The 16202-nt window shown below is 41.2% G+C and overlaps 1 protein-coding gene across 1 annotated transcript in view; it reads left to right on the top strand.

Annotated features, from left to right (window-relative positions):
* LOC128651914 (uncharacterized) overlaps window positions 1-15606 on the top strand; it is a 193945-nt gene extending 178339 nt beyond the window's left edge. Inside the window, exon 12 of the mRNA XM_053704878.1 lies at window positions 15421-15606. Coding sequence (XP_053560853.1) covers window positions 15421-15478 — 58 coding nt within the window. The 3' untranslated portion in view covers window positions 15479-15606. The remainder of the gene's footprint in view (window positions 1-15420) is intronic.
* Window positions 15607-16202: the final 596 nt, after the last annotated feature.

Genomic DNA, 16202 nt, shown 5'->3' with positions numbered 1-16202 from the left:
CAGCACTGTTACATTGTATCACCAAGTATCAGGACTGAGTCAGGCATGCCGCTTACATAAGGATCTCATTGAATGCAGTTCTATAGTTTAATATGGCATGTTCGTCATTATGACACTAATTGAGTAGGTAGTTAATTAATTTGTACAGCTTATTTTTGAACAGCCTATCATATATCCATTTTACTACAGTCGGAGGATGTTACTTTATCTAGTTTTACATCAAACAGAGCTTTGTTTTGTTTTTTGTTTTTTTTTTCTTCCTCTTCTGTATGTCTTACTAAATGTTGGTTATGGCTGATTACAGGTCTGTAGCTATATAAACAACACTCATTGCACTATGATTATGATTACGGAGAGGAGTTAGATGAATGCACAGATTACACGTCTCCATGCACTTCTTTTGTCATATATATATCACATGACTCTGCTATTTTACTACCCTAACTCGTACCCAGGTATATGGTTTTGATACTAATCTATATATGACCAGGCAGTCTTGGCCCTATGCTACAGGTTAACTTTCTACATATGGTATCATTAAACATTAAAACACACCTTCAATGGTATTTATATAGCCGCATGATTATATCACAGGTCAGAATGGTAGAGCCTATACTATTGATACCACTACTTAGAGGCCGTTATGATAGTTTCCTATTTACTAATGTTATTGCCTCCCCTCCGTATACTCATATAAGCTCCTTAGTATTCAGGAAAGCCACATTTGCAAGGCCCCTTTATAGATGTATATTTTGCATAAACATTTTTTTTTTAGGCTTGAGCCATTTATTCCTATCTATTTCATGTACGCAGGGAAACTTCCCAATAATACCCCTACTGTCTATGTTTCGTAGCGGGTGAGAGCTCAAAGTATTATTTTATTGAATGAGCGGATGTTGTGTCTCTGCCAGCGGTCATGGTGGAGATATTATTTAACTTTCCTCTAGTTAGCCTCGACTGTATATATGTAATCTAGACTCCCCCTAGTATATCCTAGTTTTATATTTTGTGTTCAATGGACATTGTTGTTTATATGGGTGTACGGGACCTTTCTTTTACCTAAATGTTGAGTTATATTTATATTGTTGGTCACTGGCTATCATTTTCTGTGACTGTCCGACTGTCATTCCTAATTTTTCTATACTCTTGCTCACATTACTAATGCATAATAGTTCTCTTGATTGAGCCTCTCTCCTCCCTTTCCCGCTGGTACTTATGCCTGCGGGTCATATCCCTTCTCCTTTTTCCCACATCGCCTATAGGTGGCACTCCCCTAGGAGAGGGGCTCACCCAGAGGCCCCCCAGGCCCTCCAGTCCCTAGCTATTCTTACGTCCCCCCTGCACTTGACAATATACTATATACTTCCAGGCCCCCTCTATAGGATTACAAAGGCTTAGATGAGTATGATTTTGTCTATTTCAAGCAATAATACTCTAGTCCCACCACAATTGGTCCTTGGTGAGGACATACTAACTGGCTCCGCCCCCCCACCTCCCCCTATTATATTTCGAGCGGCTCTTGCCCGCTGCAACCCTCTTCCCCATATAACTATAGAGTCACCTCCTCCCTAGTCTTTCACTTATCTGTATTGCCACTTTACTTCTCTTTGCATATAGCTAGGAGAGGACCATTTTTGCTCATATTACATTTGTTATACTCTAAAACAAAACTGAAGTCTCTTTATGCGATAGCCCACATTATATGGAAATGTTTGAGATTCTAGCATACATTGTCTCCTAATTATGCTCTGTACACACTGTCTCGTGAATGTCTTGAGACATACCCTATACTTTGTATACTCTGTATTGGTTTTTGACTTCAATAAAAAATATTTATAAAAAAAAAATAAAAAAAAATTAAACTTTCGATATTCAGATAGAGCATTCCATTTTAAACAACTTTCCGATTTACTTCCATTAACAAAACATAATTTATGCTTACCTGATAAATTCCTTTCTTCTGTAGTGTGATCAGTCCACGGGTCATCATTACTTCTGGGATATTACTCCTCCCCAACAGGAAGTGCAAGAGGATTCACCCAGCAGAGTTGCATATAGCCCCTCCCCTCTACGTCACCCCCAGTCATTCGACCAAGGACCAACGAGAAAGGAGGAACCAAGGGTGTAGTGGTGACTGGAGTATAATTTAAAAATAATTACCTGCCTTAAAAAACAGGGCGGGCCGTGGACTGATCACACTACAGAAGAAAGGAATTTATCAGGTAAGCATAAATTATGTTTTCTTCTGTTAAGTGTGATCAGTCCACGGGTCATCATTACTTCTGGGATACCAATACCAAAGCAAAAGTACACGGATGACGGGAGGGATAGGCAGGCTCTTTTATACAGAAGGAACCACTACCTGAAGAACCTTTCTCCCAAAAATAGCCTCTGAGGAAGCAAATGTGTCAAATTTGTAAAATTTGGAAAAAGTATGAAGCGAAGACCAAGTTGCAGCCTTGCAAATCTGTTCAACAGAGGCCTCATTCTTAAAGGCCCAAGTGGAAGCCACAGCTCTAGTGGAATGAGCTGTAATTCTTTCAGGAGGTTGCTGTCCAGCAGTCTCATAGGCTAAACGTATTATGCTACGAAGCCAAAAAGAGAGAGAGGTAGCAGAAGCTTTTTGACCTCTCCTCTGACCAGAGTAAACGACAAACAGGGAAGACGTCTGTCGAAATTCTTTAGTTGCCTGTAAGTAAAATTTTAGGGCACGAACTACATCCAGATTGTGCAGAAGACGTTCCTTCTTTGAAGAAGGATTTGGACACAAAGATGGAACAACAATCTCTTGATTGATATTCCTGTTAGTGACTACCTTGGGTAAGAACCCAGGTTTAGTACGCAGAACTACCTTATCCGAATGAAAAATCAAATAAGGAGAATCACAATGTAAGGCTGATAATTCAGAGACTCTTCGAGCCGATGAAATAGCCATTAAAAATAGAACTTTCCAAGATAACAACTTTATATCAATGGAATGGAGGGGTTCAAACGGAACGCCCTGTAAAACGTTAAGAACAAGATTTAAACTCCATGGTGGAGCAACAGTCTTAAACACAGGCTTAATCCTCGCTAAAGCCTGACAAAAAGCCTGAACGTCTGGCACTTCTGACAGACGTTTGTGTAACAGAATAGACAGAGCTGAGATCTGTCCCTTTAATGAACTAGCAGATAAACCCTTTTCTAAACCTTCTTGTAGAAAAGACAATATCCTAGGAATCCTAACCTTACTCCAAGAGTAACCTTTGGATTCACACCAATATAGGTATTTACGCCATATTTTATGGTAAATCTTTCTGGTAACAGGCTTTCTGGCCTGTATTAAGGTGTCAATAACTGACTCAGAAAACCCACGTCTTGATAAAATCAAACGTTCAATTTCCAAGCAGTCAGCTTCAGAGAAGTTAGATTTTGATGTTTGAAAGGACCCTGTATCAGGAGGTCCTGTTTCAGAGGTAGAGACCAAGGTGGACAGGATGACATGTCCACCAGGTCTGCATACCAAGTCCTGCGTGGCCATGCAGGTGCTATCAGAATCACTGATGCTCTCTCCTGTTTGATTCTGGCAATCAATCGAGGAAGCATCGGGAAGGGTGGAAACACATAAGCCATCCTGAAGTCCCAAGGTGCCGTCAGGGCATCTATTAGGACTGCTCCTGGATCCCTGGATCTGGACCCGTACCGAGGAAGCTTGGCGTTCTGTCGAGACACCATGAGATCTATCTCTGGCTTGCCCCAACGTCGAAGTATTTGGGCAAAGACCTCCGGATGAAGTTCCCATTCCCCCGGATGAAAAGTCTGACGACTTAAGAAATCCGCCTCCCAATTCTCCACTCCCGGGATGTGGATTGCTGACAGGTGGCAAGATTGAGACTCTGCCCAGCTAATTATCTTTGATACTTCCCTCAAATTAGCTTTGAAGATCCCTGGGTTCTGTAGAGATAAACCGGAACATGCAGGAAAAAACAATGAGCTTTTGACTGAAATTTTTGATGCGTAGCAAAAGCGCCAAAAAAGGTCCCACCCCCTCACACACAACAGTGAGAGAGATTAAAAACTGTCATAATTAGATCCAGCAACTGCCAAGTGGAAAAATAGTGCCCAAACATTTTATTCACCCAGTACCTCAGAAAATGAAAACGATTTTACATTCCAGCAAAAACGTTTAACATAATTAAGAATTATTAAAAAGCCTGTTGTGTTTCTATTAGGCTAAAATCTTATATACACAGTGTAATTCCAGTGAAGTACCATTCCCCAGAATACTAAAATGTAAATTATACATACATGATATAATGTCGGTATGGCAGGATTTTCTCAGCAATTCCATTGTTAGAAAATAAAAACTGCTACATACCTTTTCTTCTGTTATGTGTGATCAGTCCACGGGTCATCATTACTTCTGGGATATAACTCCTCCCCAACAGGAAATGCAAGAGGATTCACCCAGCAGAGCTGCATATAGCTCCTCCCCTCTACGTCAGTCCCAGTCATTCTCTTGCACCCAACGACTAGATAGGATGTGTGAGAGGACTATGGTGATTATACTTAGTTTTTATGACTTCAATCAAAAGTTTGTTATTTTAAAATAGCACCGGAGCGTGTTATTACTTCTCTGGCAGAGTTTGAGGAAGAATCTGACAGAGATTTTTTACTATGATTTTAACCGGAGTCGTTAAGATCATATTGCTGTTCTCGACCATCTGAGGGAGGTAAAGGCTTCAGATCAGGGGACAGCGGGCAGATGAATCTGCATTGAGGTATGTGGCAGTTTTTATTTTCTGAATGGAATTGATGAGAAAAGCCTGCCATACCGTTAAAATGACATGTATGTATACACTTCAGTATTCTGGGGATGGTATTTCACCGGAACTACTGTGTTAAAGGTCACTAATCCTTTTAATAACTATTCTCATGTTAAACGTTTTTGCTGGAATGTAGAATCGTTTACATTGCTGAGGTACTGTGTGAATAAATATTTGGGCATTATTTTCCACTTGGCAGTTTTTTGCTTTAATTGTGACAGTTTCGTTTCTCTTCACTGCTGTGTGGGAGAGGGAGGGGCCGTTTTTGGCGCTCTTTGCTACGCATCAAAAAATTCCAGTCAGCTACTTTTATATTTCCTGCATGATCCGGTTCATCTCTGACAGATCTCAGGGGTCTTCAAACTTCTTTGAAGGGAGGTAAATTCTCTCAGCAGAGCTGTGAGAATTCTTATAGTGACTGTGTATAAAAAACGTTGTTTTGTTTTCTTATGTACAAATTTAATTAGTGTTGTTTTTTACTAATGGGAACAAACCTTTGCTAAAAGTTGTGTTGTTTTAAAGTTTGATGCAATAACTGTTTTTCAGTTCATTATTTCAACTGTCATTTAATCGTTAGTACCTCTTTGAGGCACAGTGCGTTTTTTTGCTAAAAAAGATTATAACCAAGTTGTAAGTTTTTTTGCTAGTGTGTTAAACATGTCTGACTCAGAGGAAGATATCTGTGTCATTTGTTCCAATGCCAAGGTGGAGCCCAATAGAAATTTATGTACTAACTGTATTGATGCTACTTTAAATAAAAGTCAATCTGTACAATGTGAACAAATTTCACCAAACAGCGAGGGGAGAGTTATGCCGACTAACTCGCCTCACGCGACAGTACCTGCATCTCCCGCCCGGGAGGTGCGTGATATTTTGGCGCCTAGTACATCTGGGCGGCCATTACAGATAACATTACAAGATATGGCTACTGTTATGACTGAAGTTTTGTCTAAATTACCTGAACTAAGAGGCAAGCGTGATCACTCTGGGGTGAGAACAGAGTGCGCTGACAATGCTAGGGCCATGTCTGATACTGCGTCACAGCTCGCAGAGCATGAGGACGGAGAGCTTCATTCTGTGGGTGACGGTTCTGATCCAAACAGATTGGACTCAGATATTTCAAATTTTAAATTTAAATTGGAGAACCTCCGTGTACTACTAGGGGAGGTCTTAGCAGCTCTCAACGATTGTAACACTGTTGCAATACCAGAGAAACTGTGTAGGTTGGATAAATACTTTGCGGTACCGGCGAGTACTGACGTTTTTCCTATACCTAAGAGACTAACTGAAATTGTTACTAAGGAGTGGGATAGACCCGGTGTGCCGTTCTCACCCCCTCCAATATTTAGAAAGATGTTTCCAATAGACGCCACCACTCGGGACTTATGGCAAACGGTCCCCAAGGTGGAGGGAGCAGTTTCTACTTTAGCTAAGCGTACCACTATCCCGGTGGAGGATAGCTGTGCTTTCTCAGATCCAATGGATAAAAAATTAGAGGGTTACCTTAAGAAAATGTTTGTTCAACAAGGTTTTATATTACAACCCCTTGCATGTATCGCGCCGATTACGGCTGCGGCAGCATTTTGGATTGAGTCGCTTGAAGAGAACCTTAGTTCCTCTACGCTAGACGACATTACGGACAGGCTTAGAGTCCTTAAACTAGCTAATTCTTTCATTTCGGAGGCCGTAGTACATTTAACCAAACTTACGGCTAAGAACTCAGGATTCGCCATACAGGCACGCAGGGCACTGTGGCTAAAATCCTGGTCAGCTGATGTTACTTCTAAGTCCAAATTACTTAATATACCTTTCAAGGGGCAGTCCTTATTCGGGCCCGGTTTGAAAGAAATTATCGCTGACATTACGGGAGGTAAGGGCCACGCCCTACCTCAAGACAAGGCCAAAGCTAAGGCTAGACAGTCTAATTTTCGTCCCTTTCGGAATTTCAAAACAGGAGCAGCATCAACCTCCACTGCACCAAAACAGGAAGGAGCTGTTGCTCGTTACAGGCAAGGCTGGAAGCCTAACCAGTCCTGGAACAAAAGCAAGCAGGCCAGGAAACCTGCTGCTGCCCCAAAGACAGCATGAACCGAGAGCCCCCGATCCGGGACCGGATCTAGTAGGGGGCAGACTCTCTCTCTTCGCCCAGGCCTGGGCAAGAGATGTTCAGGATCCCTGGGCACTAGAGATCATATCTCAGGGATACCTTCTAGACTTCAAATTATCTCCCCCAAGAGGGAGATTTCATCTGTCAAGGTTGTCAACAAACCAGATAAAGAAAGAAGCGTTTCTACGCTGCGTACAAGATCTGTTAACAATGGGAGTGATCCATCCGGTTCCGTGGTCGGAACAAGGACAAGGGTTCTACTCAAACCTGTTTGTGGTTCCCAAAAAAGAGGGAACTTTCAGGCCAATCTTAGATTTAAAGACTCTAAACAAATTCCTAAGAGTTCCATCGTTCAAAATGGAAACTATTCGGACAATCTTACCCATGATCCAAGAGGGTCAGTACATGACCACAGTGGATTTAAAGGATGCTTACCTTCACATACCGATCCACAAAGATCATCACCGGTATCTAAGGTTTGCCTTCTTAGACAGGCACTACCAGTTTGTAGCTCTTCCATTCGGATTGGCTACGGCTCCAAGAATCTTCACAAAGGTTCTGGGTGCCCTTCTAGCGGTACTAAGACCGCGAGGGATTTCGGTAGCTCCGTACCTAGACGACATTCTAATACAAGCTTCAAGCTTTCAAACTGCCAAGTCTCATACAGAGTTAGTTCTGGCATTTCTAAGGTCGCATGGATGGAAAGTGAACGAAAAGAAGAGTTCTCTCTTTCCTCTCACAAGAGTTCCATTCTTGGGGACTCTTATAGATTCTGTAGAAATGAAGATTTACCTGACAGAAGACAGGTTAACAAAACTTCAAAATGCATGCCGCGTCCTTCATTCCATTCAACACCCGTCAGTAGCTCAATGCATGGAGGTGATCGGCTTAATGGTAGCGGCAATGGACATAGTACCTTTTGCACGCCTACACCTCAGACCGCTGCAATTATGCATGCTAAGTCAGTGGAATGGGGATTACTCAGATTTGTCCCCTACTCTGAATCTGAATCAAGAGACCAGAAATTCTCTTCTATGGTGGCTTCATCGGCCACACCTGTCCAGGGGAATGCCATTCAGCAGGCCAGACTGGACAATTGTAACAACAGACGCCAGCCTACTAGGTTGGGGCGCTGTCTGGAATTCTCTGAAGGCTCAGGGACTATGGAATCAGGAGGAGAGTCTCCTTCCAATAAACATTCTGGAATTGAGAGCAGTTCTCAATGCCCTTCTGGCTTGGCCCCAGTTAATAACTCGGGGGTTCATCAGGTTTCAGTCGGACAACATCACGACTGTAGCTTACATCAACCATCAGGGAGGGACAAGAAGCTCCCTAGCAATGATGGAAGTATCAAAGATAATTCGCTGGGCAGAGTCTCACTCTTGCCACCTGTCAGCAATCCACATCCCGGGAGTGGAGAACTGGGAGGCGGATTTCTTGAGTCGCCAGACTCTTCATCCGGGGGAGTGGGAACTTCATCCGGAGGTCTTTGCCCAAATACTTCGACGTTGGGGCAAACCAGAGATAGATCTCATGGCGTCTCGCCAGAACGCCAAACTTCTTCGCTACGGGTCCAGATCCAGGGATCCGGGAGCAGTTCTGATAGATGCTTTGACAGCACCTTGGAACTTCAGGATGGCTTATGTGTTTCCACCCTTCCCGCTGCTTCCTCGATTGATTGCCAAAATCAAACAGGAGAGAGCATCAGTAATTCTAATAGCACCTGCTTGGCCACGCAGGACTTGGTATGCAGATCTAGTGGACATGTCATCCTGTCCGCCTTGGTCTCTACCTCTAAGACAGGACCTTCTGATACAGGGTCCATTCAAACATCAAAATCTAACTTCTCTGAAGCTGACTGCTTGGAAATTGAACGCTTGATTTTATCAAAACGTGGTTTTTCTGAGTCGGTTATTGATACCCTGATTCAGGCTAGGAAGCCTGTTACCAGAAGGATTTACCATAAAATAGGGCGGAAATACCTATACTGGTGCGAATCCAAAGGTTACTCCTGGAGTAAGGTTAGGATCGCTAGGATATTGTCTTTTCTACAAGAAGGTTTAGAAAAGGGTTTATCAGCTAGTTCATTAAAGGGACAGATTTCAGCTCTGTCCATCTTGTTACACAGACGGCTGTCAGAAAATCCAGACGTCCAGTCCTTTTGTCAGGCTTTAGCTAGGATCAAGCCTGTGTTTAAAGCTGTTGCTCCACCATGGAGTTTAAACTTAGTTCTTAACGTTTTACAGGGTGTTCCGTTTGAACCCCTTCATTCCATTGATATAAAAATGTTATCTTGGAAAGTTCTGTTTTTAATGGCTATTTCCTCGGCTCGAAGAGTCTCTGAGTTATCAGCCTTACATTGTGATTCCCCTTATCTGATTTTTCACTCAGACAAGGTAGTTCTGCGTACTAAACCTGGGTTCTTACCTAAGGTAGTCACTAACAGGAACATCAATCAAGAGATTGTTGTCCCATCCTTGTGTCCAAATCCTTCTTCAAAGAAGGAACGTCTTTTACACAATCTGGATGTAGTTCGTGCCCTCAAGTTCTACTTGCAGGCAACTAAAGATTTTCGCCAAACTTCTTCCTTGTTTGTCGTTTACTCTGGACAGAGGAGAGGTCAAAAAGCTTCTGCTACCTCTCTCTCTTTTTGGCTTCGTAGCATAATACGTTTAGCCTATGAGACTGCTGGACAGCAGCCTCCTGAAAGAGTTACAGCTCACTCCACTAGAGCTGTGGCTTCCACTTGGGCCTTTAAGAATGAGGCCTCTGTTGAACAGATTTGCAAGGCTGCAACTTGGTCTTCGCTTCATACTTTTTCCAAATTTTACAAATTTGACACTTTTGCTTCTTCGGAGGCTATTTTTGGGAGAAAGGTTCTTCAGGCAGTGGTTCCTTCTGTATAATGAGCCTGCCTATCCCTCCCGTCATCCGTGTACTTTTGCTTTGGTATTGGTATCCCAGAAGTAATGATGACCCGTGGACTGATCACACATAACAGAAGAAAACATAATTTATGCTTACCTGATAAATTCCTTTCTTCTGTTGTGTGATCAGTCCACGGCCCGCCCTGTTTTAAGGCAGGTAAATATCTTTTAAATTATACTCCAGTCACCACTTCACCCTTGGTTACTCCTTTCTCGTTGATTCTTGGTCGAATGACTGGGACTGACGTAGAGGGGAGGAGCTATATGCAGCTCTGCTGGGTGAATCCTCTTGCATTTCCTGTTGGGGAGGAGTTATATCCCAGAAGTAATGATGACCCGTGGACTGATCACACAACAGAAGAAAGGAATTTATCAGGTAAGCATAAATTATGTTTTTGCAGAATAAACTGCCCGCTGTCCCCTGATCTGAAGTTTACCTCTCCTCAGATGGCCGAGAAACAGCAATATGATCTTAACAACTCCGGCTAAAATCATAGTAAAAACTCTAGTAGATTCTTCTTCAAACTCTACCAGAGAAGGAATAACACACTCCGGTGCTATTAAAAAATAACAAACTTTTGATTGAAGAAATAAACTAAATAAAATCACCATAGTCCTCTCACACATCCTATCTAGTCGTTGGGTGCAAGAGAATGACTGGGGGTGACGTAGAGGGGAGGGGCTATATGCAACTCTGCTGGGTGAATCCTCTTGCACTTCCTGTTGGGGAGGAGTAATATCCCAGAAGTAATGATGACCCGTGGACTGATCACACTTAACAGAAGAAAATGTGCAGATTCTTTTTATATTTAAACTTTTTGAGTCACCAGCTCCTACTGAGCATGTGCAAGAATAAGTGTGTATGCATTTGTGAATGGCTGATGGCTGTCACATGGGATGTGTATGCATTTGTGAATGGCTGATGGCTCTCACATAGTACAGGGGGAGTGGAAAAAGACATCACTTTTAAAATTGTCAGAAAAAAAATCTACTACTCATTTGAAGTTCAGACTAAGTGCTATTGCATTGTTGATTATGCAAATCTACTGTGTTGACTGGTCCTTTAATATTTTTTTTCTCAGTGTTTTTTATTGCACTAGTATTATCTTGCCCTCAGTTTGCTTATATTGTGTATAGTTTTGTATATCTTACAGCACTGCTTTTATTTACAAATATATACAGTGTTTAAACACCTTAGTATTTCAATACACTTTGAGTAGTGTGTCTCCTATTTTATTTATTTATACACTTATACAATTAATTTGGCGCATCCAATAATATACACATATATTTTTTAGCTTGTATATATAAAATAAACAATTATATATTATATGGCTGATAACTTTTAGTGAAGACTTTACAAAATATAACCTGTGGCAGAAGAAGGGGGAAGGGTACCAGAAACGTTTGTATTAAGAGTATACAGAATTAAATATAAAGATATTTTCATGTTTATAGTGTAAATCCTAATTAAATTCCTGACCTCCTGACCATTTCATTTTATTATTTTTAAACTTGTAACACTAAGGCCTAGATTTAGAGTTCGGCGGTAGCCGTCAAAACCAGCGTTAGAGGCTCCTAACGCTGGTTTTGGGCGCCCGCTGGTATTTGGAGTCAGTGATTAAAGGGTCTAACGCTCACTTTTCAGCCGCGACTTTTCCATACCGCAGATCCCCCTACGCCATTTGCGTAGCCTATCTTTTCAATGGGATCTTTCTAACGCTGGTATTTAGAGTCATTTCTGCAGTGAGCGTTAGAGCTCTAACGACAAGATTCCAGCCGCCTGAAAAAAGCAGGAGTTAAGAGCTTTCTGGCTAACGCCGGTTTCTAAAGCTCTTAACTACTGTACCCTAAAGTACACTAACACCCATAAACTACCTATGTACCCCTAAACCGAGGTCCCCCCACATCGCCGCCACTCGATTAAAATTTTTAACCCCTAATCTGCCGACCGCCACCTACGTTATACTTATGTACCCCTAATCTGCTGCCCCTAACCCCGCCGACCCCTATATTATATTTATTAACCCCTAACTTGCCCCCCACAACGTCGCCGCAAGCTACTTAAAATAATTAACCCCTAATCTTCCGACCGCAAATCGCCGCCACCTACGTTATCCCTATGTACCCCTAATCTGCTGCCCCTAACATCGCCGACCCCTATGTTATATTTATTAACCCCTAATCTGCCCCCCACAACGTCGCCGACACCTACCTACACTTATTAACCCCTAATCTGCCGAGCGGACCTGAGCGCTACTATAATAAATGTATTAACCCCTAATCCGCCTCACTAACCCTATCATAAATAGTATTAACCCCTAATCTGCCCTCCCTAACATCGCCGACACCTACCTTCAATTATTAACCCCTAATCTGCCGACCGGAGCTCACCGCTATTCTAATAAATGTATTAACCCCTAAAGCTAAGTCTAACACTAACGAAATAAATTAACTCTTATTAAATAAATTATTCCTATTTAAAGCTAAATACTTACCTGTAAAATACATCCTAATATAGCTAAAATATAAATTATAATTATATTATAGCTATTTTAGGATTAATATTTATTTTACAGGTAACTTTGTAATTATTTTAACCAGGTACAATAGCTATTAAATAGTTAAGAACTATTTAATAGTTACCTAGTTAAAATAATAACAAAATTACCTGTAAAATAAGTCCTAACCTAAGATATAATTAAACCTACCACTACCCTATCAATAAAATAATTAAATAAACTACCTACAATTACCTACAATTAACCTAACACTACACTATCAATAAATTAATTAAACACAATTCCTACAAATAAATACAATTAAATAAACTAGCTAAAGTACAAAAAATAAAAAAGATCTAAGTTACAGAAAATAAAAAAATATTTACAAACATAAGAAAAATATTACAACAATTTTAAACTAATTACACCTACTCTAAGCCCCCTAATAAAATAACAAAGACCCCCAAAATAAAAAATTCCCTACCCTATTCTAAAATACAAAAATTACAAGCTCTTTTACCTTACCAGCCCTGAACAGGGCCCTTTGCGGGGCATGCCCCAAGAATTTCAGCTCTTTTGCCTGTAAAAAAAAACATACAATACCCCCCCCCCCCCAACATTACAACCCACCACCCACGGAATTAAGGTAGGAATTTTCTGATTGGCTGATGGAATCAGCCAATCAGAATCAAGTTCAATCCGATTGGCTGATCCAATCAGCCAATCAGATTGAGCTCGCATTCTATTGGCTGTTCCGATCAGCCAATAGAATGCGAGCTCAATCTGATTGGCTGATTGGATCAGCCAATCGGATTGAACTTGATTCTGATTGGCTGATGGAATCAGCCAATCAGAATATTCCTACCTTAATTCCGATTGGCTGATAGAATCCTATCAGCCAATCGGAATTCGAGGGACGCCATCTTGGATGACGTCCCTTAAAGGAACCGTCATTCGTCGTCTAGTCGTCGGAAGAAGAGGATGGATCCGCGCTGGAGGTCTTCAAGATGGAGCCGGTCGTCATCGGATGGAAGAACATAGAAGATGCCGCTTGGAGAAGATGTTTGCCGGTCCGGATGTCCTCTTCTTGCCGGATAGGAGGAAGACTTTGGAGCACCGGATTATGGATCGCCAACCCCCGCTTGGGTTGGATGAAGATCTTGGAGCCAGGACGGATCGGTGATACCTGGATGGTGAAGACAAGGTAGGAAGATCTTCAGGGGATTAGTGTTAGGTTTATTTAAGGGGGTTTGGGTTAGATTAGGGGTATGTGGGTGGTGGGTTGTAATGTTGGGGGGGGGGTATTGTATGTTTTTTTTTACAGGCAAAAGAGCTGAAATTCTTGGGGCATGCCCCGCAAAGGGCCCTGTTCAGGGCTGGTAAGGTAAAAGAGCTTGTAATTTTTGTATTTTAGAATAGGGTAGGGAATTTTTTATTTTGGGGGTCTTTGTTATTTTATTAGGGGGCTTAGAGTAGGTGTAATTAGTTTAAAATTGTTGTAATATTTTTCTTATGTTTGTAAATATTTTTTTATTTTCTGTAACTTAGTTCTTTTTTATTTTTTGTACTTTAGATAGTTTATTTAATTGTATTTATTTGTAGCAATTGTGTTTAATTAATTTATTGATAGTGTAGTGTTAGGTTAATTGTAGGTAATTGTAGGTAGTTTATTTAATTATTTTATTGATAGGGTAGTGTTAGGTTTAATTATATCTTAGGTTAGGATTTATTTTACAGGTAAATTTGTAATTATTTTAACTAGGTAACTATTAAATAGTTCTTAACTATTTAATAGCTATTGTACCTGGTTAAAATAATTACAAAGTTGCCTGTAAAATAAATATTAATCCTAAAATAGCTATAATATAAATGTAATTTATATTGTAGCTATATTAGGATTTATTTTACAGGTAAGTATTTAGCTTTAAATAGGAATCATTTATTTAATAAGAGTTAATTTATTTCGTTAGATAAAAATTATATTTAACTTAGGGGGGTGTTAGTGTTAGGGTTAGACTTAGCTTTAGGGGTTAATACATTTATTAGAATAGCGGTGAGCTCCGGTCGGCAGATTAGGGGTTAATAATTGAAGGTAGGTGTCGGCGATGTAAGGGAGGGCAGATTAGGGGTTAATACTATTTATGATAGGGTTAGTGAGGCGGATTAGGGGTTAATACATTTATTATAGTAGCGCTCAGGTCCGCTCGGCAGATTAGGGGTTAATAAGTGTAGGTAGGTGTCGGCGACGTTGTGGGGGGCAGATTAGGGGTTAATAAATATAACATAGGGGTCGGCGATGTTAGGGCAGCAGATTAGGGGTACATAGGGATAACGTAGGTGGCGGCGGTTTACGGAGCGGCAGATTAGGGGTTAAAAGTGTAATGCAGGGGTCAGCGATAGCGGGGGCGGCAGATTAGGGGTTAATAAGTGTAAGGTTAGGGGTGTTTAGACTCGGGGTACATGTTAGAGTGTTAGGTGCAGACGTAGGAAGTGTTTCCCCATAGGAAACAATGGGGCTGCGTTAGGAGCTGAACGCTGCTTTTTTGCAGGTGTTAGGTTTTTTTTCAGCTCAAACAGCCCCATTGTTTCCTATGGGAGAATCGTGCACGAGCACGTTTTTGATGCCGGCCGCGTCCGTAAGCAACTCTGGTATCGAGAGTTGCATTTGCGGTAAAAATGCCCTACGCTCCTTTTTTGGAGCCTAACGCAGCATTTGTTTTAACTCTCGATACCAGAGTTAAATTTATGGTGCGGCCAGAAAAAAGCCCGCGGAGCGTTAACAGCCCTTTTACCGCCGAACTCTAAATCTAGGCCTAAGGCTGGGGATAAGCAAAGATAAGGAACTGAGAAACAAGTTAAAGGATTGGTGAGGGCTGTTAGTTGGTTAACTGTTGGATTAGAACATGTTTCTTTTTACTAACACAGATATACATAAATACTGGCCTATTAAACACCACTCTTTCTATTTAAAAAAAATGCATGAGAGCACATAAATAAGTATAAATCATACACAAAACAATGTTCCCAGTGTGTTATTTTCTTTGATTCTAATTGATTATTTACTTGTATCTTAACAGTAAAACTAACAAGGGAGTATTCGTGAATTTCAATAAAGTGATCATGGCCTGGGAATAGGCAATTCAAGCATGAAGATTTCCAGTGTATGTAGTACTGCAACAACCTGAGATCTGCTTCTGTACAATTGAAGTGTATTGCATTTTTTTTACTACACACCATTAAACATTTTACATTACAGTCTCAAACTGTGTAATGTCCCTTTAAGAAATGCATCATCCAAAATTCTAATCTTGTTTGTTGGTTACCAGGTCAATGCAAAGTAACCACATGGTCTCATTCATCTGTACTAATATTCTCATTTTCCGTGTGTCATTTTTTTGAATAGCTTGTTTTTCATACAGTAAATACAAATGACATTTAACAAAACTGCATGTAAAGTAACATTTCAACAATATTTATGTGTCATTAAGTATTTGTATCTAATAGTGTGTTGAGATGTACAATGATACTGTGGCCCCAAGTTATCAAAGTCTGGCGGACCTGATCTGACAGTGCGGATCAGGTCCACCAGACTTCGCTGAATACGGTGAGCAATACGCTCGCCGTATTCAGCATTGCAACGCCGCCCCCTGCAGACTCGCGGCCAATCGGCCGGCAGCAGGGAGCTGTCAATCAACCCGATCGGGTTGATTTCCGGCGATGTGTGTCCGCCTGCTCAGAGCAGGAGGACAAGTTATGGAGCAGCGGTCTTTGTGACCGCTGCTTCATAACTGCTGTTTCTGGCGAGTCTGATGACTCGCCAGAAACACGGGGGATCAAGCTCCATACGGAGCTTGATACA

Source organism: Bombina bombina, chromosome 3 (assembly GCF_027579735.1).
Source record: "Bombina bombina isolate aBomBom1 chromosome 3, aBomBom1.pri, whole genome shotgun sequence".
NCBI lineage: Eukaryota > Metazoa > Chordata > Amphibia > Anura > Bombinatoridae > Bombina > Bombina bombina.
Note: the sequence above shows the minus strand (reverse complement) of the source record. Positions and strands in the feature narration are given on the sequence as shown.